At 43.3% G+C, this 27417-nt stretch overlaps 1 protein-coding gene across 2 annotated transcripts in view; it reads right to left on the bottom strand.

The window, feature by feature from the left end:
* Positions 1-6235: 6235 nt before the first annotated feature.
* Positions 6236-27417, bottom strand: part of LOC119178276 (uncharacterized) — a 31398-nt gene continuing 10216 nt past the window's right edge. For both annotated transcript variants that reach the window (XM_075887309.1, XM_037429471.2), the window contains exons 2-5: positions 25946-26087; positions 23581-23720; positions 13395-13512; positions 6236-6578 (exon numbers count right to left, since the gene is read on the bottom strand). In XM_075887309.1, the coding sequence (XP_075743424.1) occupies positions 6368-6578; positions 13395-13512; positions 23581-23720; positions 25946-26087 (611 nt within the window). In that variant the 3' untranslated portion in view covers positions 6236-6367. The remainder of the gene's footprint in view (positions 6579-13394; positions 13513-23580; positions 23721-25945; positions 26088-27417) is intronic.

The raw sequence follows: 27417 nt of genomic DNA, 5'->3' as shown, positions 1-27417 counted from the left end.
CTCTTGGTCATCCCCTTAGCTCTATCATTTCGTCGCTGCCGCAGTGCGAGCAGCTGTGTCTTTCATTGCATCCACTGCGTATTTTGTTTCTTTTCCGGGTTCAGCCAAGAGTGGTAAGGAGGTAGGTCGCTGCGGCGACACTTGAATCCTCCTATGGGGAAGCTTTGTGCACGCCTATGCAGTGTTGAATCGGCGTAGTGAGAACTGCCGATGCTTTAGGCGAACACGATCCTCGTCCCCGGGCTGGCGCTTGCCGCCGGCATACCGTGGGAAGAAGGCCAGTCAAGGCGACACCACCTCACGTGACGAATCATGCGCGAACAGTGGGCTGAGCGTAGCAACATTAGCAGGAGTGGCTTCCTTCACACCTCCACAAAGTGATATGACGAAATATGATAAAAAATAACGCAGCTGCGTAACGTAGCAATCATTTTCCTTAGGCTGGACAATGTTTCACTGTGTGAATAAAAGCTTCCCACCCTTCCTCTCTTGCGTGAGCTTGTTCCATGTTATGCTTGCAAATTTCTTCATTTCATAAGGTCACCTCTTTCGTCCTCGGCCGTGTTGCCATCTATGAGTGTCTATTACGTCACTCTCACTCACCATACGTCCTTTTGAATATGTGACCTGTCCTAGTAAGCGTATTTCTTTCCATGTCAACTGACATGCTGGCTATCCTGTTCGTTGATCAATCCTTCTGTCTTTCTAATCTATTATGTGACGCTCAGCACTGTGTTTTGTTTCGATTCCCGATGCGTGGTTCTTACCTTTTTTCTAGGCTTTTATTTAGAATTCTCCAAGTTCCTGCTTGATACGCTAGTGCATGCAATGCTTAGTGTTTGTTTGCTTGCTGTTTTAAAAGCAGCCGTATGTTTTCTGAGATGCGTAGGGAATTTCTGCCGTGAGCGCTTCAGCCCATAATAAACCAGAAATGAATTTCCTTGCCATGAGTAGGATGTCCCGTTAGTAGCTATAGTTGACCTATACTTATGCATATTCTTGTGCAGACAATTGTGGCCTATTGTCAACTGATAACTATCGTTAATTGGCCGTGCTCTCTAGTGTTATCTCTCGTGTTTGCTTTATCATCATCGTCATCTGTCTGACCATGCCCACTGCTGGGCAAAGGCCTCTTCCATAATCAGCCAGTAAACACGGTCTTCTACTTTTTTCTAACTCGTTATACCTGCAAACTATTTAATCTCATCTGCCGGCGAAACTTTCTGTCAACACCTTTTGTGGTTGACTTCCACGGCAATCTAGTCAGTTACCCTTAGGGACCAGCGGATATCCTGCCTACGTGCTACGTGCCTGGCCCATCTACATTTCTTATTCTTGATGTCAGTTATGATGTACTTAACCCCGGTTTGTTTCCTGACCCACACTGCTCTGTTGTCGTCTCTTAGTTTTACACTCACCATTCTCTTTACAAATGCTTACATACTTTCACCCTTCCTTGAACGCTTTCTTTGTTCGAACTTCCAAAATTATTTTTGTTGCTTTTGTAAATATTCGTCATTGCTGCTGAGGTGCACAATGTGAATAATTTGAGCCCGCGTAACTCCCGAGGAGCTGTGATATTCTCAGTTTAAAGTTTTTTCTCTGTCCTCTTCATCTGTTTGGTAAAAGTACAGCTTGCAGTAAATAAAAGTAGACAAACAGTATTGCCTAGTGTGGTCTGGTGGGAATAATAGCTTAGCAGTTTCGGTTTCCCCACCAACATCTCGCAACCATGAGTGACTCTGGTGTGCTGCTGGTGGGCGCGGCTAACGCATGTGTCTCGAGAAACCCACGGGGTCAAGGAGAATACCACACGACTCCGATGGATGAGGTGTGATCGTCAAGCTACGTACCACTTAGCCATTCACATTTACTAATAAAAAGTTAATGAGGAGAATGTAGTCTAGAATTATTTCTCTACAGCCTTACGCATAACGTGCTGTGATATCTGCCGTGAGGATGCAGGGAAGTGAAAGTGAAGTGAAATTCGTTGCAGCGCTGCGCATTCGGGGCGCTTTGTCATACAATGAAGTAATCTGAACACGTCGACAAAGTATGCCTTTCAAGATATCTTAATTTGTATGTTCGGCAGATTAATATTTCCTGTGCACCAGGTCTCTTTTCCTGTACCTCGTGCGTTTCTTTAAAGTCGGGCGATTCCCCATGCACTGTTCGCCTGAAGAAGAAAAAATGGTGGGAAGTGCATATCATTAGGGCCATGAGGTGTGAGCAGAGCTTTCTAGATGAAACTAATTCTCATAAGTACCTTAACTTTAGTTAGAATGAAACCCTTCTATATGCTACTGGTTGTTCTTTATATACGTTTAAAGATATAATTGCATAAAGTTGTTGCTTTGCTGGCCTTAACAAACTTATCACGAAAAATATTGTTTTGGAGCAGGAGGGCTCCCTGTCATCATAAAATGAGAACTTATGCCGGATACGTGTGGTTAGTTTACATCATAAATGTTTACTTTAAACTAACCATGCACTATACCCACTTTTCCTTTCGGCACTCTTGCAATTACTGCGGTGGGCTCACCTCTGTTACAGGGCACTTAATTTTCGCAAAATATTTTTTTCACAACTTTTCTCTTAAATCGTCGTCCTGTGCAACAGCATGGGTTTCGATTTTTGGGGGAAATAGATAGCTGCCTTTGTGATGTGTTTGTACTTTGAGAACTGTATTACCGTATACATGTTTCTTCCCCATAAAACTTTATCTTACTGCTAAACTCACCGTCACTCGGCAAAGCAGTCGTATCTGTGAATGGTAGTAAATATTTGTTGAGCCTCCTCTTAGCAACACTGCAGCAATGTGCCTGTGACTTTCTCGGCTTCCGAAATGTTGTTCAAAAAGCGCAACAAGCTCGTATCACCCCTCGTCCCACCTATGACGCGCACAACACGTGGTACAACTCACGCAGTGCGTAATTCACAGGTCATTGTGTAGTGAAACTTCTTGCTGCGATAAGTGACCCCTTCCAACACATTTAACAAGAACATGGGATGGGGACTCACTCGAAGGTTAGCGCTGAAATTTCTGGGCGAAAGCTGATGTCTTTGTGAATTTTAAATGTTTTCTTCATGTGAACCCTGCAAACTGCAAACAATAATAGGATCCGTCGCACATTGCTGCACTGCTGAGAGTAGCAGTGCAAGAAGTTCGAAGTACTTATCCGCATGAAGACCAAACGCATACTCTGAAAAAAAAAGAAACAGTTCTCAATTTTGCAATGTACAAATGTGCACGAGCATCTTTTTCCCAAAGTGCTACTCCAATGGATGACTGATATTTCGCACATGCATTCAAGCGCAGGTTATTTCTAGCGGTGGCAGAACATGAGAAGCCATGCCTGTGATCGTGAGAACGAATACAGAACAAAAACGGTGGATCGTCTTCTGTTTAGTGCGAGAAAGCCGAGCTGACGGCCAAGGTCTGAGAATAACACGTGGGGAAGGCGTTTTAGTGTAGTGCTGCGTGTACTCGATCTCATTCCTGCTCAATATAGTCGTGCTTACTACACACAGGGAGCAGATCACTGACCAAGGCCATTGCTCAGAATATTTTTTACGAGCTCATGAGAGCACCCGATTTTGGTGGCAATATTATCCACCGCAGTTATCATGCTCAATTAGAACTAGCCGTGTAAATACAGAGAAGCAGTCAAGCTGGTTGATTTTAGGTTCTTAACGTGGCATTTATGATCAATGCAAGTCTTTCCTATGGGCAGACATAGTCAAACTACCACCTGTCACAGACCATGCAAGAATGTCCAAAATCTAGCGCCGAAACTATAGTGAAAAGCTGATGTGGCTTCCGTCTCTCATAATGGATTTGCGCCGGCAACCTTGGCACAGCGGCTTCGTGGCCTGTCTCCGCTGGTGGGCGTGGCTGATAAGCATCGGTGCGCGATGTGCAACCACTGTAAATTTAGAATAAAATAAAGCATAGGTAATAAACGAAAAGGTTAACCGAACTATAAGGTGGGACTTACGACGGATATAACGAGAACCTGATGCATTACTGCAATTAGAGCGTGAGAAGTCCTATATGAATTGTGCTATATATAAACACCTAAAATTTGATAAGTATGTCCTTAGTATGCAAACATGTCCCGGATGCTTGAGAACGGCACAAGGAATAATGTGTGACATCGACAGGCACACCAAGCGAGTAGCCACAATAAACCTAACTTGAGAGCAAACGCTATCACATGATGACAGTTGAAGCACAACCTCCAAGATTTGCATGGCCAGAAGCACATTTTCGCAGGTGGCATATTCAACGCTTCGTAGTGCATTGCATGCCTATCCTTTACGACGAAAAGTGTCCAGCCTCCGTTGCGTCGAATTGACGTTACGCTAGTAATGAGAGAAAGAGCATACGCGCTGTTCGCCAAGCTTCATCCACTAAGCGACGGCTGAAATGGAAAGTCCACAGAATGGACACATCCAGAGTAGCTCTCTAGGTCAGTTGCCACGATGGCCGTGGACGCTCCCCTGTGTAAGCGGCATAGTGTGCATATTGATAAATAGTGTGCACACTTTAAGTATTAGCATAAATTATGGAGCGCATGAAGGCATTAGACAACGCAAACCGTAGTGAACTACTCCATAATCTTTCCTCGAGGCTTTTCTGCTCGGGGTGGCGACATACCCGTTATTGCAATATTTAAACAATATTTAAAATATAAGCCCTGCCCACACTATGAAAACATAAAACCTATACCTAATTCTTTCACTTTGACTAACAGTTATTTTATCTCCTCCAGGATATAAAACAACAATGTGTCTTGTTGTCACTCCTTTTAACTGCCACTGCAATCTCGGGAGTTTTCTTACTAAGGCCCGGTAGCTGAGGTCTATTAGGAAAGATTTCCATATCCAATTTCAATATTATGTACGTTGCTAAGAATGATTTCTTTCTGCTGGTAAATGGTGTTTTGTTTGTTAAATTATTAAACGCAAAGCATTTCTTAGCGAAATTCCGCGACTTTGTGCGTATCTATTCATGGCATCTGCGACATTTGGTTCTCCTGGCTGTTTCAATAACGGTATATATAACAAAATTTTTATGGCATAACATGACTGCATGACGAGCATAGTTGACTAGTAATAACATGAAGGTCATGACACGTATGTCATGATTTCCATTTCATATTCTTGCTGCTCTTGCAGTGGTTTTGTTTACTCGACATGTTGCAAAACTGGTATAGCATGACATGACTTCAAGACAAACAAAAGTGACAAACCCTAACATAGAAATCGTGACATGCATGTTATGTAAGTCATGAGTCATGACTACATGCCACAGTCGTGATTCACTCGCGGCCGTTTCGTGAGCTTCACATATACCAAATTTCGTAATACGGAACGCGAATGGATAACGAAGGAATGTGACTGGTGCAAACATGACAATCGTGAGATGCGTGTAAAGTAACAACATGACTACATGCCACACTTATAATGAGCTCGCGGCTGTTTCGCCAGCTTCGCATATAGCAAGTGTGGTATTACAGAATGTGAATGTATGACAAAGTTATATGACTGCTGCAAACATATTAATCAAACATGCGTGTAATGTGACAACATGACTACATACCACGCAAATAATGCTCTCGCGGCCGTCTCGCTAGGTTCACATATACGAAATTCGGTATTACGGGACGTGCATAGACAACGAAGGTAATTGACATGTTCAAACATGATAATCATGGCATATGTGTCATGTAAAACATGACTACTTGCTACGGTCATAGCGCGCTCGTTGCCGTTTCGCTAGCTCAACATATATCCAATTAGGTATCACGTGATGTGAGTAAACGATGAAGGTAACTGACATGTCAAAACATGATAATTATTGCATGGAAGTTATTTACGGCATAATTTACGTCCGCTTCGTAACGTTGTGCTGATCTTAAAGTGACATATCAAAATTTTCTCATTCGTGCTTCGCATATCATTGATTGTCGCTGTACGTGGGATGTGCCAGTTTTTAGGTTACGTATCATTTTATAAAGCGCTGCGGTAAAAGTTAATAACAGACATACCAGTTACACCCCGTAACGTAACCTATGAATGGCAGTAAGAAACAGTATTCGTAGTAGCATACGCGACAGAGAAAATGCACGAGAAGCAGCTTTCCACTTCATCCAGCAATAGCGGCGCTGGAGTGAAGTGTTAAGGCCCACGAAACCACTCTGCTGCAATGAATGGTTCAAACAAACCTTACTATGTCAATATAAATAAACTTTATTTACGTTAAAATAAATTTTGTGATTGAGCGTTGCGAAAGGATATCGTGATAGGTGTGGCACTGGTGATTCACAAATCAATTTTGACCACCTTGTTTAAGGCAGGGGCTCTAGTTCAATCTGGTGAAAACCAGAGCTACAACGGTGGACAGCATGGCAGCAGTGCTGAAACAGGCTCGTGAAGCCGCGTTGTACCCTGGCACTGTGCGTTCGGCGAAAGTGTGCATCAGTTTTTCTATCGCTTTCTCGTCGACCTGGGCGCACTGCTTTGTGTTGATCTTGGAATGGGCGATACACTTGGGTAGTCCTTTCTTCAGTACCCTGCAGTGAAAGCCATCGTAAGAGTTTGTTTTGTGCAAATAAAAGCTAGAAACTGATTAATCATATTGCATGCTGATTCGCAAAGCACAAAACGAAAGTTTAATTTGCTTAGCGAGGTAGAATTTTGGCGTTCTTGGTGTGACGCACTCGTGATGCGCAGAACTTAATGAGGGGGTCACGACCGGGAGTCCTCCCACTCAAAGTTACTCAAGAAAAGTGTCGTGAGACACACAGTGTGCTAAGCAAATCGTGTTGCCATTTTGTGGAGGCCAGCATTGGGTGCTGAACCACACGCCTTTCAAAAGTAGGCCGACCCTGGCAACCTTCCACTCGCAGAATACAGGTTCAAGAGATATTCGGGTTTCCAGTAGAATGCTGACACTGTTATGAATATCTGAAGGAAGTTCGCCATGATGCCCTACCTATGCGATATTTCCCGCAATATAAAAAGGCTGTCTGCTAAAACGAAAAATTCTTAGTGCGGCTTTTACGGTTACAAAAAAGCTAGAAAAACTCTATGGACCCAACCACCTAGAGGCACATAAAGCAAAGAGCTGTCAACAAAAATAATATCAGAAGACCTCACATGCCATGGGAAAAAATGGGTACTATAGCTGCCCCTGCCGTGTGGAAAAAACTACGTAGGGCAAACCAGGTGTTACCTCGAGGACAGGTTTAAGAAGCACAAAAAGTAAGTAAAAAGACTGAAGACGCTTCGATATCGCCGCGTCAATTGCCACACCTGAAGGTGTTTTTCGTAAATGCGAGGTTGTACGAATCCACCAAGATGAAACATCGTGGTTGCTAGTTGATTCGGCTACCATACACAAGCTAGGACAAGCTGTAACCAGACTGTCATTGTCATTAGTTAGATCATTTTTTGATCTTTTGGTCCCTTCAAATTCGAAAATGACTTAGTGACTTCGATTTCCTGGTATATAGTTGAACATAAAGCGGTTTTGATAAGTGCTCTTTATCTGGCGAATCGAAGCTTTCAGCCGGAAATGCGCCATTTGAATTGGAAAGCCTCGCTACCGAGTAAAGACGACATCCAATTTCTTCGCGAGGAGAAGTTCTACTGTTGTGAGAAAAACTATCACCTAATCGAGCACAGCAACTCGGCTGGTACGAACTCTCTCTTCATCTTCTTCATCTTGCGTTGCGCTATCAGATCGAGGCTGCCTATTTGTACGGCGTGGATGGACAATGAATGAAGTTCAAAAAGAGAGGAATAAATGCAATAGAGAAAGGCAGAGGTAAAAAAAGATAAGTGGAAAGAAATAATGGAAACTAATACAAAAAATGAAAGAAAACATAGACACAATAACGAGATAAAAAGACAGCAAGGTAAAAATACTGACAGAAAGGTAAAAATATAGAAAAAAAGAGTCCTATATAAAAAGTCAAAACGGGGAAAAATTAGAAATAAAAAAGGAAACAATGGAGAGATAAAAATGAAATAAAAAAGAAAAATGCAATAAAAAACTGATTAAAACGTAGAGAAATAAAAAAAATTGGCCCCGTATCTGCATGTTACACTGCAAATGTCACCGAAAGACGATAGTCTTGCGTCTGGACAGAGTGAACAAAACGTTTATTTAATGTTCTGCGCAAGATAATGGTTGAAGGGTATTCTGGAGGCGCTGCGCCAGAGTGCCTAAAGCGTGCAGCGGAGGCGAAGGAGCGCATCGAGTCACGTAACACGCGAGACATGAGCGCTATCTGGCAGTTATCCTGCAAAACGAAGCGCGCGCGCCCTGCACGTTCGTCTCGGAGGTGATAAGGTGTAGAACGCAAGGCAACGGGTAGGTGCCACCACCGTGTCGTCTTAGCAAAGCGTTGGAAACACTTGCCTTTTCGTGCAAGCGTTGCCTGGTCAGTGGAACGTGATAAACGCTACGGTCCTTATGTATGCTTTTCACTCATGTATGCTTTTTCTAGTAAGAGACCCACATACCGAATATTGACGTGTTGTCATGGTGCCTCAAATATGCGCAATAATTGCTGCCTAATTGACAATCGCACAAGTATGAACGCTGAATCTTGAGCAATATTGGTGGATGAGCGGATGGGGTCAGCCGTTTGGAGTATCGTTTGACCATTCTGGTGCCGTTTAATGTCCCGTTTAGGGCGAACAAACAGAAAAATGTAAAGACAGACAGACCAAACTTATTGCGTCGGAGGTCCCCAAGAAAGACTATCGTCTTTAATAAAGGAAGAAAGAAAAATACTGAGAAACAAGGAAAGACTCTCCGCTCCGTTGCTCCATCGGGTTTGGCGCCCATACCGTAAAGCTGACTGAATAATTTTGACGTGGTTGCCAATAAATCATTGTACTTAGCGCTTCTATTGTGTGTGCGTATAGTCACTGTCACCATCGTTCGAGCGTCCACGCTTTATAGTATGAACAGGTTTGTGAATCGGTATTGCAGTCCCTGTAGACTAGAGGCGAGTGACTTGAAGAAGCCAAAGCTTTTCATCGTCAATTCAAATTGGAAGGTATCGGGTGTGAGTGGGGTTGAGTAGAGATTGATTTGTGCAAGAGTATGCACAAAAACCTTGTGAACAAGCGTTTCTATACGAGTTCAGTTCTCGTAAAAAATATTATTTCTACCTTACACAAGCATTAGTACTGATTCCCAAAGTAAAATTATAACGAGCCGTCATTCAAAAGCAAAACAAAATGACAACAGTTTAGTTGGAAGGTCCTGCGCATTGTGGAAAGCAGTCGATTCGCACGGCGCTGTTTGGTTCCAAGCAACTGTGACAAGGTGGATCGGCGCCTTCGTGCAAATCAAAATGCTTGTGTCAAGTGGCAATATGAAGCACGTTAGGCACACCGTCATGCTATAAATAATTAGAAGAAATTTGACAATGAGCTCAATGATGTTTCTATAATTTTTAATCTAGCGAGTACTGGTGCGTGCACTGGAGGGGACCAACGTAAGGTCATAATAGCACACCAAGCCCGTGACCCCTCCTCAATAGTTTTTGGCTGGCGCAAGTTGTAGCAAGCAAAATATGACCATTTGAAGTGGATGTTCTTCCCGAAATCAAGTAGGTGCCACCCACCGCTCCCCGAAAAACATTTCTGTCTACGCACCTGGTTCAACAAACAGCTGTAGCAGATGATGCTCCGTTCGCTGGTGTGCATCCTCTGGACACCTCAAATTGCTCTCATTTTACGCTCTATTGGATTAGTTTTTGTCACTTGTGACGTAAGCTGCCTAGGAAGCTTCGGACAACCAGGACAACAACTAAGAATACCAGAGTAAGGTAAACGTTTAAATAAAAATCGTGCTTTTCCGAAGCAGCTTATGAGCATCTTCCCACGGCGATTGTCATGCAGGACTGTTCAATTTTCGTTCTCAGCGCGTTTGCGAATTCAGTGTAACTTGCAGTAGATGTACTGCTTGTTTTCCAGTTCAAAAAAAAAAAGGTAAGCTGTGGGCGCACTGTACTTTAAGAAACCTGTTGGGTCACTCAACCTAGTGTGCAGTAGAAAATATGTCTTTTAATTGGCTTAATTGCAATTGTGCGCGTTCAGAAGTCTTCCCAATATAATGGGTCATTTTTCACTACGGTTAGTTTACTTATGAAGCGCTCCAGTAGGCATACTTAAGAGAAAGAGTTGCGCTGCATGTGTGGAATATTAGGAGCGAGAGCGCCATTGAAGATCTCAAAAAACCGCACGTCCAGTATAATGTATCGCAAGTTTTTATGGTTATCTATTAAAAAATTCAATTATTCAAAGCCTTTGCTGTTCTAGTACTCCCACCACCTAGATTCGCTGCAGATGTAAAGGTATGTTGAAATATTATCAAAAGCAATTTCAAGTGAATTCAAGATATTATTGCACCCACAGTTCCTAAGAGCAAGCCACAGCCAGAAACTTTAAGTTTGGGGACTTTTCATAGAGTAGGAAGGAGAGAGTTGAAAACAGCGTCTTTTGAAAGATTTTGGTGTATTGAATGAATTCAGAGCACCTTTCCTTAGGAAGGTTTGTTGTGGGCACTGATTTTCTCCTCCACCCCAACCCCATTCACTTGCAGGGTGGCTCCCGTTCCCTCATTTATATATTAATTTATTTGGTTAGTTAGTTATTTCAAGAAACCCGTAAAGGAATTAACTGGGAGGGTATTACATCGGGGGTGGGTAAAAAAAGACTAATGCAATGGATAGACATCAAGCATAAAAATTTCAAACAAAAAATACATCATATTCATAGGAAAAGAGCAACACAATAACCCAACGTCTGTTAGAAATATAGAAGCAGAAATAGCTAAAAACGCAATGGCAATAAACAGAACTACCTAATGATGCACCACATAAGAAAAATGAAATAAGTTAATGAGAACAGCACAAAATGCTAAACTTTGTTCTTTTTTAAAAGTTCATTAAATTTTAAAATGTCCGGTTTATTGCAGTAGTTCGAGGCAGCTGGTTTTCATTCAATGATAGTTTTTGTATAAACAAATCAGCGAATGATGACGTACGAAGTGTTATGCGTCTGACCTTCAGAGGATGATTGCGGCGTGGAAAGATTGCTAAGAGTGACGGAAAAAAATCGTCATGAAGCAATGAATGAGGATAGATTTTATGAAAAAGAGATAAGTGAGCAAGTTTTTGATGATGGGAAAGGTTAACAAGCCTAGCACGAGCTTTTAAGGCAGTGACGCTAGTGAAACGAGAGTATTCAGAACGAATGAAACGAGCAGCATGGTTCTGGAGCGATTATATGTTATCAATGATGTATGCTAGATCCGGATTCCATATGGCGGAAGCGTACTCAATTTTTGGGTGGATAAGGGCAATGAACGCCGGTTTTCGCACATGCGTAGGAGCATGACGTAGATTTTGTTTTAACACCCCAAGGAAGTGGTAAGAAGCTGCAAGAATGTGATCGATGTGATGGTTCCAGGAGAGATCAGACTGGAAGTGAAGTTTTAAATAATTGCATGAAGTGACTGAGTCCACGAGTGTGTTATTAAGTGTATATGTGGTTGGGAGGTGGCTGGAATTTCGTGTAAAGGAGGTAAGTTTAATCTTGGAGTGATTTAGCTTCACTTGCCATGATGAGCATCATGAATGAATCGATTCGAGATCAGCTTGCAGGGTTTTGTGTTCTTCGTCACTTCTGATGGCACGATACAAAACGCAGTCGTCAGCGAATAATCTAATGTGTGAAGAAATGCCATTCAGTAAATCTTTGATGAATATGAGAAAAAGCAGAGGGCCTAGCACGCTCCCTTGTGGTACGCTGGATGTGACCTGTGCCATTGAAGAGTAACAACTGTTAACGGATGTGAATTGAATGCGAGAGGAGAGAAAATGTTCAATCCATGAAACGACCTGTGAGTCAATGTTGACATACGTTAACTTGAGTAGTAATCTGCGGTGAGGAACACAATGAAATGCCTTCGAAAAGACGAGAAATAAGGCGTAAGCCTGAAACCTTATGTTCATGAATGCAAGCAGTAAATCTCTTAGTGAATCCTGGAAGCTGAGTCTCACAAGAGAATCCCTTCCGATGACCATGCAGCTGTTTGGAAATCATTTTATGATCTTTGAGATAATTATTGATCTGCGAGTGAATACCATGTTCGAGGAGCTTTGAGAAAGTGCAAGTCAAAGAAACGGGTCTGTAGTTAGGGGATCAGAGTGAGTGCTTGATTTAGATAGGTGTAACTTTAAGCTTTGCGCCAGTCGTGAGGGATGGAACTACTAGATAATGACTGCAAAAAAAAGCGCGCAAATAACTCTCTCATGTTCTCTCATGATTTGGAAAATAAGCAAACATGTTCGGTGCGGCATATATAGTCTCACTTTTTTTCACTCAAGTGTAAGGCTGTGTTACTCGAACTCACCAGAAACATTGTGGTGAGCGAATACAACAACGAAGCCTTAATCGATCTCGGATAGAACAGTGTGGCAAAACACAGTAAGGTGTGGAAAAAAACTTATCCCGCATTGTCATTTTTTTGTAAGCTTTCAGTGCTGCAGCTATCCTGAGAGGAACAACAAAGGCAGCGGTCCTGTGATGGTCACTTGTCGCCAAGCGGCCTATCACTTGTACCCTACGGCTGGATGAAGACGTTCCGCTACTATGTAAATATAAAAAGACTTTAGTGCGCAGGGCTTAAGTGCGTAGTTATTTGCAGCGCCACCACCACAAAAAAACTTAAAGTGTGGCCTCCGAAATTTTAGCAAATGCGAGACTCGAGACGAGACTTCACTTGACTTAAATTTTTGTAGCAGTACATAGCAACTAAAGCTAATTTTAAGAAACAGCGGAAAACCAATACAGCGATAGGAAGCGACTTTGGAAATCGAAGCCCACCATTTGCAGCGGCCATTCCAGCCATGCTCTTTTCGGTGGGAAGGGGCAGCCTGTAGCCCTGAACCAGTTCAGCGTACTTCAGCGTAGCTGTGCGTAACCCTTAAATGATGACACATTACTGGCTACCGATTGCAGCGCTACAAGTGGCTTGTCCCCATTTTGCCCCCATTTCTGTACGTTGGTACTGCAGCTGTTCTGAACATTTTCCTGTTTCAGTGCACTGTAGCACTGTTCGAGTTTTCCCGCAATTTAGACAGGAAAAGATGTTTGTGATGGACGAGTCATATAATGCAATGACGTCACTCCTGGGTTGTAGTGGTACACAGCTACTTCCGCTACCTATTGTTTAACGGCAGCATCAACAACAACAATAACAATAAATAGTTGATAATTTTGTAAGCAGTCCTACTTCTACAACTATTAGCGCTATTTTAGTGATCATGGTGTCTAGAAGAAGATACAAAATGCAGTCATACTCCAAGTCCTGATCTGTCCGCTTCGCCAAGAAGTCAAAACTCTTAGTCGTCAGTGGAAGTTGTACGATACAGCTAAGGAACTCTTGGAAGTTCCAGCACTGGTAGACACTCAGAAGCGCTGCACAAAAGAAAAAAAGAAAGAAAAAAGAAACCAGGATTAAGCAACGTACTGAAATAAAGAGAACATTAATGCACACCGACTCATACAGTGAATGCCGGCGAAAGAAAGGTGGCAGGCGTGATTGTGTTTCTTGCAAAACATAGATCACTGCCATATGTGTTTGTGGGAGCGCGCCTTGTGTAAGGTTGTTTAGTAGCTATCAGCAGTAAACATTTTTGCCTCTTACAGGTTAGCCAGCCGGTCTGAGCACTGGCTCACCTCCCTTTCTTTCCTTTCCTTCTCCTTTACCTCTTGTTTTCCCCTTTTCTGAGTCTTGTAATAGCTCATTCAATCTTGGTATTCTGCCCCGCCACAGTGGTTTAGTGGCTAAGGTACTCGGCCGCTTACCCGCAGGTCGCAGGTTGGAATCCCGGCTGCGGCGGCTGCATTTCAGAAGGAGGCGGAAATGTTGTAGGCCCGTGTGCTCAGATTTGGGTGCACGTTAAAGAACCCCAGCTGGTCGAAATTTCCGGAGCCCTCCACGACGGCGTCTCTCATAGTCAAATGGAGGTTTTGGGACGTTAAACCCCACATATCAATCAATCAATCTTGGTATTCTAGTAGCTCCATAAATGTTAAAACGTATCTTGCGTGAGCTTCCTTTTATTGCGATAGCTACTACACGGACATTCTCGACGGGTTTTCGCCATCGCTGCTGGCGTCACCATCACCATGATGGTCCGCATAAAGTCCAAACTGATAACATGCTCCAAAGCATCGTATGTTTTATCAGCGCAAGTGCACGAGTGAGGCTGATGAATGCAGTTGAAGCAGATAAGAGTCGACCGACCCCCGTGGCACCGAGGGCGCATGTGATAACATCATCCAGCATGTCAGACTAGGCCCCGGAAACTTTCAAGTTCAAGTGATCGCCTGTAGGGGGCGAAAAAAATCCACTACGGCACGTTTTTGCTTCAAACAACCAGAGTGTATCTACTAACCTCTCTTGCTACTCGCGATACTGCACTTTCTTGGGAAGGCGCAAAACACTACCGAGCGTTCCGAGCTTTAAAAACGCGTAAATTAAAGTGCATCGCGTCTTTGTATAGTGTTTTGTTTCAGTGTGTGAAAGGTGGTAAAAAAATCTCTACACAAAAAGAAAACTTACTCGACTACAGTGGAACAGGATGCTACTGCGACACCTGTAATGCTTAAAGTGACCCAGAAGACGTTGTAGAACAGTTATGAGCCAGTTGATTAGTGTGGCCGCATGTTACATGACAAAAACTTCGATACAAAATGGGTTGTTGCTCACGAGCAACACTGGGCGTATATAAAATTACAAGCAAAAATGGGAAAACGTAATTGCAATTGTTTTCAATGTGTGGAGCTGTTAAAATTGATGTTTTAAGCGTGGGAGAAAAAGAAATCGATCATCGTTAAGAACCGTTTAGTCCTCCCTTTATCGTTTTCTTCCTCGTCTGCGTCACTCCCCGAACAAGCATGCCGTTCTGTGCAGCATAAGAAAAGGAAGAAACTTTATTTTTACAAAAACGACCGCGTGGCTCATTAGCCTTTTTTACAGGATAATAAATCTAAAAAGATTGTTTTTAATATATCAAACGACAATATATTTTCTGTTTCCTAGCTTTGTAATATTTTTTAAGGCTACCCGATTCAAGCCCAGTCCCCCAGTGCAGGAGCATGTGTACATTTAAATCTTAATCTTGAATGGTGAATTGTGCATCTGCACCTTATTCCAGGCCGCTACTACTGGAAGGCATTCCATGTGAGGTATTACCATAGGTGCGCAATGTTGCTCAGTAGCAACGACTCAATACTCGCCTATAAATATTCAAATTCTTCTGAAAACGATATTGGCATATTTAACCATTTATTTATTTATACCAGAGCTTTCTTGGCGTTCTTCATTGAAACAATATTTTAGACTTCAAAGGGTTCAGGTACACTTGCGAACGGATGCGTAGTACGGTGAAGATTCAAGCTTTTGTAATAGGCGACTGATATTCGTATCGTCACACTGCTCATCACCGAGATGAAGCAGCTGGGTGATGGCAAGGTTGCAGTCAACGGAATCAGTGCTTGTAGATTCCGAGTCTGCTACAGGGTATAGCGTGACAGGCAATCCACATCCTTGTACAGTCTTGATGACTCGTACACTACGGTGTGAGAATACTCTTGGAGGGGGAGTGCCCAGAGAGCGAGACGAGCTGCCGATCTTTCAGGGGGGCAAGCCAGCGAAGAGCATGGTGATTGGTGAGAACTATTGATGGTCGGTCGTATAAGTAAGGGTGAAATTTCGCGACTGCCCACACCAGCGCTAGGAATTCGCGTTCAGTGGTTGAATAATCACAAACTAAAAGTGAAGAGGTTGACGTTGTTTGTCAGCTGTGTTGTGGCTGTGGACTATCTGCTTTCATTTCCTCGTAACATTTTGGTCGAAGTGCTGGGTTCTCTTTGGATGACGGAGATACGCAGAGCACGCCTCTTTAAGTCTGCTGCCATAGCTTCGGATAAAAACATGCCTTTTTCATTTTTCTCGGCAACGACAGCAACCCTGTACGTCAACCTAACTTGATCCCGTGATCCCATTTTTTTTATTGTAGAAAACAACGCTTATGGGGACAAGTAGCTCAGTATGTACGAGCGCGTCAGCAAGCATTATGGCTGGGATCTAACCATTATGCTCGCGAATGTCATATTCTATCTTTACAAGACTCCTCGCATCTGGTTTGAGACCCACGAGTACAAATTCACAAGCTGAGAAATGCTTGAAGAACTGTTCCGCCACCTTTGTGGCAACCCGTTTGGTCAACAGCTTGATGCTCGAACGCAATTGGCCGTACGTACTCAGAGGTCCACCGAGCCATACTTACATTCAGGACGTGTAAGCCTTGTGTGAAAAGGCGGATCCCAACATGCCAAGGCTGACAAAATATCGCACATATTGAAAGGCATCACCAACGATGCATTTGGTCTACTTGTCTTTACAAACGTAATGACCACCGACACCGTAATCAAAGAGTACCGCCATCTCGAACAGGCGAACAGTTGACGCATTTCGCGCCAGATTCACCGTCTACGAAGAATCTCCACGTAACATTTTGGTGGAGGTGCATATGAAGCACCTCCACCAAAACGTTACGTGGAAGGAACACCAGATATTCGGCAGCCACAACACAAATCACAAAAAGTCGCCAACCTCTTCCTTTTTGTCATAGGCGCATTTCAGGGTATTTCCTAACATGTCATGTCACCGTAAACCGAAACCACGTAACAATATGTTTCTTGAAGTTTGTATGCATGTGGAGATTTACGGCAAAGCACTTTTATGGTTTTCAGGTGTGTAAGCTCTATTTCAAGGTTGAATATTCAAGAACCACTAACGAAAAACGCCAGGTCTGTGCGGAAGACGCAGCACAGTCACTGCGAAAGGTGGAACAGCAGCTATTCAGAGCTTTTTAGGGGCGAAGCTCCTTATGGCGTGGCTTGTGCGTCACTCATGGTACGTAACCACCAGGGGCACATACCCGAAATAGGTATAACATTTGACCTCCGAGGTGGTGCCGGTGAGAGATTTCTCCGAGGTGGTGCCGGTGAGAGAATGAGAGATAGGAGCATTCGGCTTTTAGTCAACGCGCACGCTGCGATCCCCATTAGCAGCCATTGGCATGTACATTGAGCACTATCGGACAAGAAAGGGTTGCTTCATTATACTCGCTGGGTGTAACCTCCTTAGTTTTAGAAAGGTTTAGCGAGCGTTGAGCCGCAGGGTCATGAATACAATGAACTAGTATATACCATGAACTCAAGGTGGTTGAAGGTAGGAAGTAGACCCGAAGCGCAAGCTGTAAGAAAGTGTGCGTGTGCCACCTCTCGTTTAGTCCTTGGAATGTCCACTGAATGGCGGTGCTTCTATATGGGAAATATATGATAAAAAATGCGAGATGGTGGGACTTTCGAGATAGTAGCCAATTGTTCATGCAGTGGCTCTTGACGATGGCGAATTATGCCAGAGGTGGGTATGTGCCACAGTTAATAGGTGATCAAAAAGAAACTGTGAAAATGGGTTGGAGCATTGGAAGGCCCACTTGTTACGCAATTCAAATTGTGTGACACCTGGTTGTTCTTTTGCTGTTCTGAAAAGCTTTACTACTCATATTCACGTGATTCTTTCCCCCGACATCAAGCCTGCCTAAGGTAAGTTTGCAAACAAGTCCGAAGGACCGGTGTGGCTCTGTGGTAGAATACTGGGCTGGCACGCAGCAGACTCGGGTTTGAGCGTTATTGGGTTTTTGTCAGGAAGTTTTAAATGTGAATCCCCAACGGAATCGGTGATGGTGACCTTTTAAGGGACAGTCCAACCTTCAGAAATTAAGACATGGCCACTGATCTATAGGGTAGAGCCACTTTCACCCAAACCCCTAGAGCGTTTGCAATATTAGCGATGTGGACATAGCGTCAGAGGGTGCTGACAAGTATTCTGATATCTATCTATCTATCTATCTATCTATCTATCTATCTATCTATCTACCTGTCTATCTATCTATCTATCTATCTATCTATCTATCTATCTATCTATCTATCTATCTATCTATCTATCTATCTATCTGTCTATCTATCTATCTATCTATCTATCTGTCTGTCTGTCTGTCTGTCTGTCTGTCTGTCTGTCTGTCTGTCTGTCTGTCTGTCTGTCTGTCTGTCTGTCTGTCTGTCTGTCTGTCTGTCTGTCTGTCTGTCTGTCTGTCTGTCTGTCTGTCTGTCTGTCTGTCTGTCTGTCTGTCTGTCTGTCTGTCTGTCTGTCTGTCTGTCTGTCTGTCTGTCTGTCTGTCTGTCTGTCTGTCTGTCTGTCTGTCTGTCTGTCTGTCTGTCTGTCTGTCTGTCTGTCTGTCTGTCTGTCTGTCTGTCTGTCTGTCTGTCTGTCTGTCTGTCTGTCTGTCTGTCTGTCTGTCTGTCTGTCTGTCTGTCTGTCTGTCTGTCTGTCTGTCTGTCTGTCTGTCTGTCTGTCTGTCTGTCTGTCCGTCCGTCCGTCCGTCCGTCCGTCCGTCCGTCCGTCCGTCCGTCCGTCCGTCCGTCCGTCCGTCCGTCCGTCCGTCTGTCTGTCTGTCTGTCTGTCTGTCTGTCTGTCTGTCTATCTATCTATCTATCTATCTATCTATCTATCTATCTATCTATCTATCTATCTATCTATCTATCTATCTATCTATCTGTGACTTTAAGCTCTTCTGGCCGCTCCGATAAATGTACTGATATCAAAATTGGTATACCATATCATGACGGTATGACGAGCATGAATGACTTGTCATAACATAAAAATATGACATGTATGTCATGAATCTCATAATTTACATTTCATAGTCTTGCTGCTCTTGCAGTGGTTTTGTTCACATGACATGTTACAAAACCTTTATGGTATGACAGGACTGCAGGGCGAACACAAGTGATAGACCCTAACCTATAAATCATGACATTCATGTCATGAAAGTCACGACTCCTGACTACACGGCCTGCTCACGGTGCACTTGCGGTCGTTTGGCTAGCTTCAAATAAACCAAATTTGCTACCACGTGACGTGAATGATGACGAAGATATCTGACTGACAAAAACATTATAATATTGACATGCGTGTCATGTAACAGCATGTCTACATGCAACACTCATGATGCACTCACGGCCGTTTGGCTAGCTTCACGTATACCAAATTTGGTATTACGTCACGTTAGCGGGTGGCGAAGGTATATGACTGGTGTAAAGATAATAATCATGCCACGCGTGTCATGTAAGAGCATGACAACATATCACACTCATCATGCGCTTGTGGTCGTGTCGCTTGGCTCACAAATACCAAGTTTGGTATCACTTGACCTGTGTAGACTACGAACGTAAATGGAACGTCAAAACATGAAATCAATGGATATAAATGGTGCGCAGTTGCAAGCGCACGTGAAAGGCTGAAGCTGTTTAAGGCGCTCTGAAAAGCTTGGGACGTCACGCGAAGGCAAAGCCAATTTAAAGCATACTACCACAGAAGACCTATACATATATAGTCATGGAATATTACCTCTTCTTCTATAAAGAAGCAAACAATATTTCAGCACTGAGAAGGAAATTGTTGACTGCGTACAATAACACAAAGTTACGTGACAGGGCACATGGGATAGTTCATGTTTTGCCACAAGAAACGTCACGGGCCATTTTTCAGTATTTTAAATGGAAAAATAAATATATAAATTGACATATCACAAGAAAAACAAGATTGGTTTGAAACATTCTAAGGGAGAATCTTTCTATCCTTGCAGTCATCATCTCATTTCATATTCTGGCCAGCGGTCTATACCTTTGACATTCTACAGGATATCCTAGTAACATACTCGACGTATTAGTCCAAGTACGATTTCACAAAAAATAAGCACCAAGGAACCTATACTCACTTTATAGCGTAATTAAACGGGTAAGGACCATGTTTACGACCGCGAAAGGCTAAATATATGGAGCAGCACTGGTGATCTCTTCTCACTAGCAAAGATAAAGAAGACCAACTAAGGGCTTGCCGTGTGTAATTTCAATATAACTACTCAACGAGTACCATTTTAATCTGGTATTTGAAATTCTTCGTCATTTCTTTAAGCTGAAACTTATGTTTTCCAAATTATTCCCGTCAGGTTATTACGGCACTGTGGAATACAGGCTCAAAAGCATATTACTTGTACTTAAATTGAATAATTCACGTATTATTGCCATTTAATTAATGAATTTTTGATTTGAAAGTTTATAGCTTACCTAAAATAACATTTAACAGTCTCTATGTTGCATTTTTGGCCAATACCCTAAAGTGGGTACGTGCCATGTATCTAGGAAAGCAAAGCAAAGCAAAGGATTGTTACTGTGACTGTTCGTCGCTGTGAAGAAGCCGCTTCGTGTCTGTGAAGAAGCTCGACTGTGAAGAAGCTGCCCGGGCTTAGGATCAGGCGGCAGTATCCTTATTGCTCCTTGAGAGCTCATTGTTTTTGGTAACTGTATCAGTCTTTCTCAGCTGAAGCCAGTCATTTGATCTTGCTGTCATTTTCATCTCCCGGTCAAGGGCACTCCCCTTGGTTAGCTTCCACTCCGGCCAAGGATTGGCCGTTTGACTTTTGTTACGCAGTGGGGCGAGCAGTGTCCCCGTGGCTCTGGTACCTACCGATGGGGGCACTATCCCTATGAAGAACCCAAAGGCGATTCAAGTGGAGCTTCGGAAAGCCCCTTTGCATTTCCAGGAGATCACCGAGGTCCGCTAGTTTGGTCGCGGAGACATCCCCTGCTGTTCTGCAGGTAAGGAATGCATTTGTGAGCTCCTGCAATGTTCCGAATTCGCAGCGCATCCGGTGAGCCCATTTATTCCAGCGCACCTTCAATTCCCGGAAGGTTTAGTCCGTGGAGTAAATACCAGCCTGACACCTGCAGAAGTGCTGGATTTCTTTTTGGTGGCGGGTATAATTTCAGTGTACAGGTGCACCCGTACAACCGACAACTAAAAATCTCCAACGAAATCGGTGATGGTGATCTTTTAAGGGACAGTCCAACCTTCAGAAATTAAGACATGGCCACTGATCTATAGGGTAGAGCTACTTTCACCCAAACCCCTAGAGTGTTTGCAATGTTAGCGATGTGGACATAGCGTCAGAGGGTGCTGACAAGTATTCTGATGCTGCCTGTATCCAGAAAATTATGACAGGTGAGAGTGAAGCTCTGCGAAAGAGTGGTGCTGCTTATGTAAAGGGGCGCACCCTGCAGACTCTGCAGACTGTGCAGCAGAAGAAAGGTAACTTGCTGTATTGGATATTGGAGAACGCAAGCGGTGCTCTTGGAGAGAAGCAAATGCAGAAATGCAGGATAAATTTAAAGGATATGCAGGCGTTGCAGAACGTAATACCACCGCCATGAATGTATCTCTCGCGACATCTGTCGCAGAGGCCATAGAGAAGGCTACGGAAAGGGTAATGGAATGTTTCGCAAACAACCTTTTTGTAATCTTGGCAGAATTGGTTCCAAATCAACTGTCCCGAATTCTCAGGGTAGAATATACGCACGATTGGGATCCTCAGTCATCAGTGGTATCGCAGCGTAAGAAGATAGACAGTGGGACAGCACGTAAGCGATCACTTTCTCCTGAGGCAGGAACTTCCAAAACTACGGAAGAGAATGATCTATTGGATGATTCGGAAGCGTGTGCAGTTATAGATACGGACTCCCATAAGGCCCTTAAGCGAACCCGATCTCCCCCATGAAAAATTTCTTCTGATCATTCGAAATCGAAAAAGTATCTGTCCAAAAAAGAATTTTTTGAGAACCTGTCTAAAAAAGACTTTACAAAACGACATTTCGGACCAAACAGTTTCTGCTACGATTTTGTCATCTAAATACGTTCCCTAAACATATTACAGTGGAATTGCAGATGAATTAATTCTGCAGCCACAGACTTATCATACATACATTTCTTCACAACTTACACCGGATATTATATCACTGCATGAAACGTGGCTTTCAACTGACCACATGTTTTACCTAAAAAGTGTCGGCTATTTAGATTGGACAGACCTAGTAGAGGTGGTAGACTTGCTGTTTTGATAGCAAGTAAGTTTAGTCACAAAGCTAAGATCTCTCATCAGTGTATGCACCATATTGTGAAATTTTGATAGTAGACATAATATTACCCGACGGTTCTGCATTTTAGTTTGGAAATGCATAATTCCCGGCCGGTATGCAATACACACGAAGTCTAGATGACATGTCCTCTACCTGCAGAAAGGATATATTAATTACCGAAGACATTTATTCACATCATGTGGCTTGGGGTTTCAAAACAGTTCTAGGCGGAAAGCGCTTGTGGGAATGAGCTATTGACAACAATTTATCTTGTTTAAATTTGGACGTTGCTACTTTTGTCCGAGGTCTCTCAAATCTATAAGACTTCACATTTTCAAGCTCATCTATAAATATACCGCCACGTTCTATGTTCGTGGCAAACTTTAGAATGTGCTACTAACAGTGACCACTTGCCTATTTGTTTTCACTTCAAATGTCCGAGAATACTAGTCGCCAAAAACGTCGGCTCATTCCTAAACTATGAAAAATTACAAAAAGACTTGAGGGCTACTTTTATTTGCCGCAACTGACATAAAGGCTATGAGTATGTGTGTAGTGTTAAAAATTAGTAGAAGACGCTACTTTTAAATTAAACTCGGCCACAAGAAGTTCTTTCAGTCCATGGCGGACTGAAGAATTTATGAGGAGCTATAGAAAATGTTAAAGCTGCATGGAAACTACCACTAGTTAACCAATGTCCAAAAAATTGGTGTGATTTTTGGCCCATACCCCTGTGGAGGGGAGCGCCATTCTTCTGAGGTCATCAGCATCGGTATCGACATGGCTGTGGTGATGCATCTGTCCATCCCGTGGTGGCAAAGGCCCGGCGATGTCGGCCTTTGAGGGGGAGTGAGTGTCGTCTCCGGATTCAAATAAAGTTTTTTGCCTGCTTGCCTGCCTGCCTGTCGTGACCTGTCAATCATGCTTTTCATACAAGCGAGTTGTGTAATAAACTTTCTGCAGTATAGTGAGGAACTTAAATGCTCACTATGAAACTACGATAACATAGGGTAATTTTTGTCAAGATTCAGCACAAGGCACATTTGTCACGCTGCTCATCACATGATCAATTTATATATATCAAATATCCAAGCTGAGTTCGGTGAGAGCACGGAAACGTAGCCGGCAAATATATAGATAGAGATAGACAGATGAACATACATACATAAATACACACATACATACATACATACATACATACATACATACATACATACATACATACATACATACATACGGACAGACAGACAGAAAAATAGACAGATAAATACGAAAAGATAGGTGGGGACGAAAGAGAAGCCGGAAGTTAATATCTTTTTCAGCAATGCAAGAGGACGTTTCCCATAAGGGGATGCAAAAGTTAAGTAACTATAGGGGAATTCGGTCCATTATGCACTAAACAATGTAGAAAATGCCAAGGATTGTGTTATTACTTACTCTTCAGGAGTGATCCCTGGTTCTCGCAAAGGGCTTCAAACCCCTCCACCATCGAACTCTCCAGAAGCTCTAGCTCCATTTTCTTGTCCTCGGGGCAGTATTCGCGAGCGTGCCAAAAAATACATTCTTGGACATTCACACTGGAAAGGTTGATGTGTATTAGCTTGCAAATATTGATTTGCTGGGCCGCTCCCAGCAGGCGCGAAATGCAGGTGCAACACAAGAAGGTAAGCGTGATTTCGAGACGCTATGATGAAGTCGCGCAACTTTGCGCCACCATGCAACATCATTTCTGAGCACGCGCATACGAGAGCGCCAAGTACAGTCTTCTTTCGCAAACCCGAGAAGCCAGGCTAAAGCGAGTGATCTTAAGCGCCACCTGTTCGGCTATATCTTATGCATTATTTCGCAGCCGAAGCATGCGCTACCATGAAGTCGCACGCGAACCTAGTTTTTTTTAGTAGCACCAGCGCAAAGCGACGCTTCTGCTTGTCTTTCAAACGTATCCGGTCGAACCCTTACCAACATTCATTATCCAGTATGATGAAGTAACGTACTTTTTACGGAGACAAAGCGGATAAAAAGCACATTCTTATCGAACTTTCACTTCCAGTTTTGCAAATACTCACAAACATTTTAAGGATACAAGTCAAACGTTCTAGTGAAAGAGGAATCGTATTGTATACGCGTGGTATGAGAGCACAACTTCACTGAAGATATGCCGAATAGCTCTCGTGATAAAGAAAACCACTGGCGGAGTTCATTAGAAGATTGCGAATAGCAGCGAACATTGGGGCACATAGTAGAGCACATGGCAGATGTGAACTAAGCGCTTCCTCTCGGTGAGCTTTTTAAGATCCGCCTCGGTGACCCCACAAAATATTGGTGGTTTTTGTTAGTGTTAGGCGTTATATTTCATGCCGGAAGCCTTAGATAGCTAATTTAAGGGAAAAAAAGAGACCAATAGTGCCTGTGGCGTGAGTGTGAGTGAAGCGTATAGGCTCCCAAAGCAATGCTTGACGGCACTGCAAGTCTGGACAGGGAGCGCCTTCTCGGGCAGGAAAATGAAAACGGGGGTGTACATTGCGCGTTTTTCCTTTCCTCCGCCGCGCTGCCGCTCGTTTCCGTGCACGGGCAGGGCTGCGCGCACCAATAATAATAAAAAAAATCTTCTAGCTAGACTGGCACTTAAAAACGTGAACGTAATCAAAGACTAAAAGTTTGTTAATACCGTTTAAGTCGTGTAGCGGAGGACAACGATGCCCGACTTTACGCGAAATGCGTTTCCGAAGTCCGCGACCGGCGCCTCCACTATAGAGGAGGCGCTGTCCGCGACATTACCGTGCAGCCCCACCGCGGTGGTCTAGTGGCTAAGGTACTAGGCTGCTGACTTGCAGGTCGCGGAATTGAATCCCGGCTGCGGCGGCTGCATTTCCGATGGAGGTGGAAATGTTGTTGGCCCGGGTGCTCAGATATGGGTGCACAAGAACGCCGGGTGGTCGAAATTTCCGGAGTCTCTCATAATCATATCGTGGTTTTGGGACGTTAAACTCCACGAATCAATCAAATAATTAATTACCGTGCAGTTCTCCTTTACTGAAGATAAGGAGAAGTGCTGAAGGGCATGACGTGCTTGTGACGTAACTTCCTTCCCCTTTGCCCTCCATTCCTTCCTAACTTCTAGTGCGCTCGTCGGAGAGAGAGAGAGAGGGAGAGAGGATACAAAATCAATTACAGCGTGTTAGTTATTTCTGTAACTCCGATCGTACTTGACTGACTCTAAAAAAATTCCGCCGGTTGGTTCGTGGCGTAATAAACTTCTTTATTAAAAGCATTAGATGTAACTTCTAAATGTGTAGCAGATTGACATTACGATATCCCAAGACCCAGTGAACAAAGCAGGGTCGCCTACATTCCAGATTATAATCAACAGATTTAGACCAGTCATATGAACACATGAACGCCGGAAAGATGAACATTAGAAGTACAAAATGAATACCAAATTAACAGAGATGCCGCCGAGCAAAGTAGAGTTAGCTTTAGTTATGCATTAAAATTCCGCAGGGATTACATGCATAGAGAACTGACAAGACAGGTCAAGTCCGGTGTCATAGAGAGGGGTCTTTGGCCTGCAGTGGACACAAGGTATGCTGAGTAGACAATCACTATGATGGTGAGAATGTAAGAGAATTGCAGGGTGATATTAACGGCTGCTTACGTAGCAAAAAAAAATATTACTAAAATAATACTGAATCTCAATTGCTTTGCGCGCCAGTAAGCGTACACATAGTGAATATGATAAAGCTTCACGAATGTAATCAAGACTTCTTCACATTAAAGACTTGCTTTTTAAAGATGAACTTACCTGCAGACGCTCTTGTAAATGTTGTCGGCGTTTAGTGCTACCATTGCTGGTAATGCAAAGGCCATTCCAACACGCGTAAACTTTTCCGCAAGGCAGTTTAATATCTGTTCTTCTCCACAACGATCACGCATATTTTGTCCACCTAGAAATTGTGTCGCAGAATAATGAAATCGCTCGGTTAGAACCGATACAACAGTAATTTCTTATTGTTTTCCCGAAAGTACATGTGAACGCTTGAACCAGTCACAGAAATATTGGATAAATACCTAACAAAACGACAGCGGTAAAATTGCAACTTCTTTTAAAAGACCGGTCAAAACAATGAATATGAAATTTGTGAGCCATTTCACTTAATGATGGCGGATGAGAAGATGGTCTTCTAGATTAGGTACCTTCGCCATAGTTTATTCAAAATAAGATGCCAAGTGACATTTTACTGGCGAAGATCTTCAAACGCACGCACGTCAAATCGCGCTCTCCACTTAGATAATATCAAGTTGACCACATAACGAGCACTATACCCGTGCCTGAACACTTTACGACACCTATTGGAGTATACACTGAAACGACGCCGCCCGGCTTTGCTATTAATGTGGCTAAAAAGGGCTTTGAGAAAGTAATTTTCTTTTCGAATCTAAATGGCTTGCGACCCTTTTTGTTACAACTGTGGTACTGGCGAGAAGACCGTTGTGGTCACTCTAGCTCACATAGACCACAGACCGCGGACGGCATGGCACCATTTTGAAATGTTGTCCTAAGAGGTCACCTAGGACAAAGGTGCTGAAGGCTGTGCGTAAACACTTCAGGCTTGCACCAGTGGCTATAGACTCGTGGAGCTATCATCTCTATGAGGCGCGTGACTTAGCACGTGCGTGCTAAATCCTTCTTTCTGACTTTATCTTTACAACTCCCTCTTCCTTTCCCTAGTGCAGGGCAGCCTGCCAGTTCTTCTAGATTCGTTCCCACCGCTGCACTTTCTTTTTCTCCTGTTCCTTTCTTGCTTCCTAACCTTTCATTCTATATTATTGTCTAAAGTACAAGTACATTCAATACTAAGCAATCACGTATACACTTCAGCTGTAGGCGCATCTGTCCATCTGAGTTTATTTACCACAACACCATTATAAAAACTATTGCCTTCAGTAGAGGCGACCTCAGTGTGAAGGTTCTGTATAGGACCTAAATCACCACGTCCCTTGGGAAACTGAGTTAGGTACGTCGCTTCTATACAGTCCGATACTTCTTCAATATACATTACGTAACACATTGTTAACTCACGAAAAGTTAGCTACATGCACGCTCAAATCTGTTAAAGACGTAGCAGCTTAGGAGATCATATTCAGTTAGCATGGGTGAAAATTCTCGCCATTTTAGCTCAGGCCATTACATCGTAAAGAAAAGCTCGTTACCGTGAAATGTCTTCATCTTCAGAATGAACTCGATGTGACATAACGAATTTACAAGTACTGTTA

This window comes from Rhipicephalus microplus, chromosome 1 (genome assembly GCF_043290135.1).
Source record: "Rhipicephalus microplus isolate Deutch F79 chromosome 1, USDA_Rmic, whole genome shotgun sequence".
Lineage (NCBI taxonomy): Eukaryota > Metazoa > Arthropoda > Arachnida > Ixodida > Ixodidae > Rhipicephalus > Rhipicephalus microplus.
The sequence above is the reverse complement of the archived record's forward strand: the minus strand, read 5'-3'. Positions and strand labels throughout refer to the sequence as shown.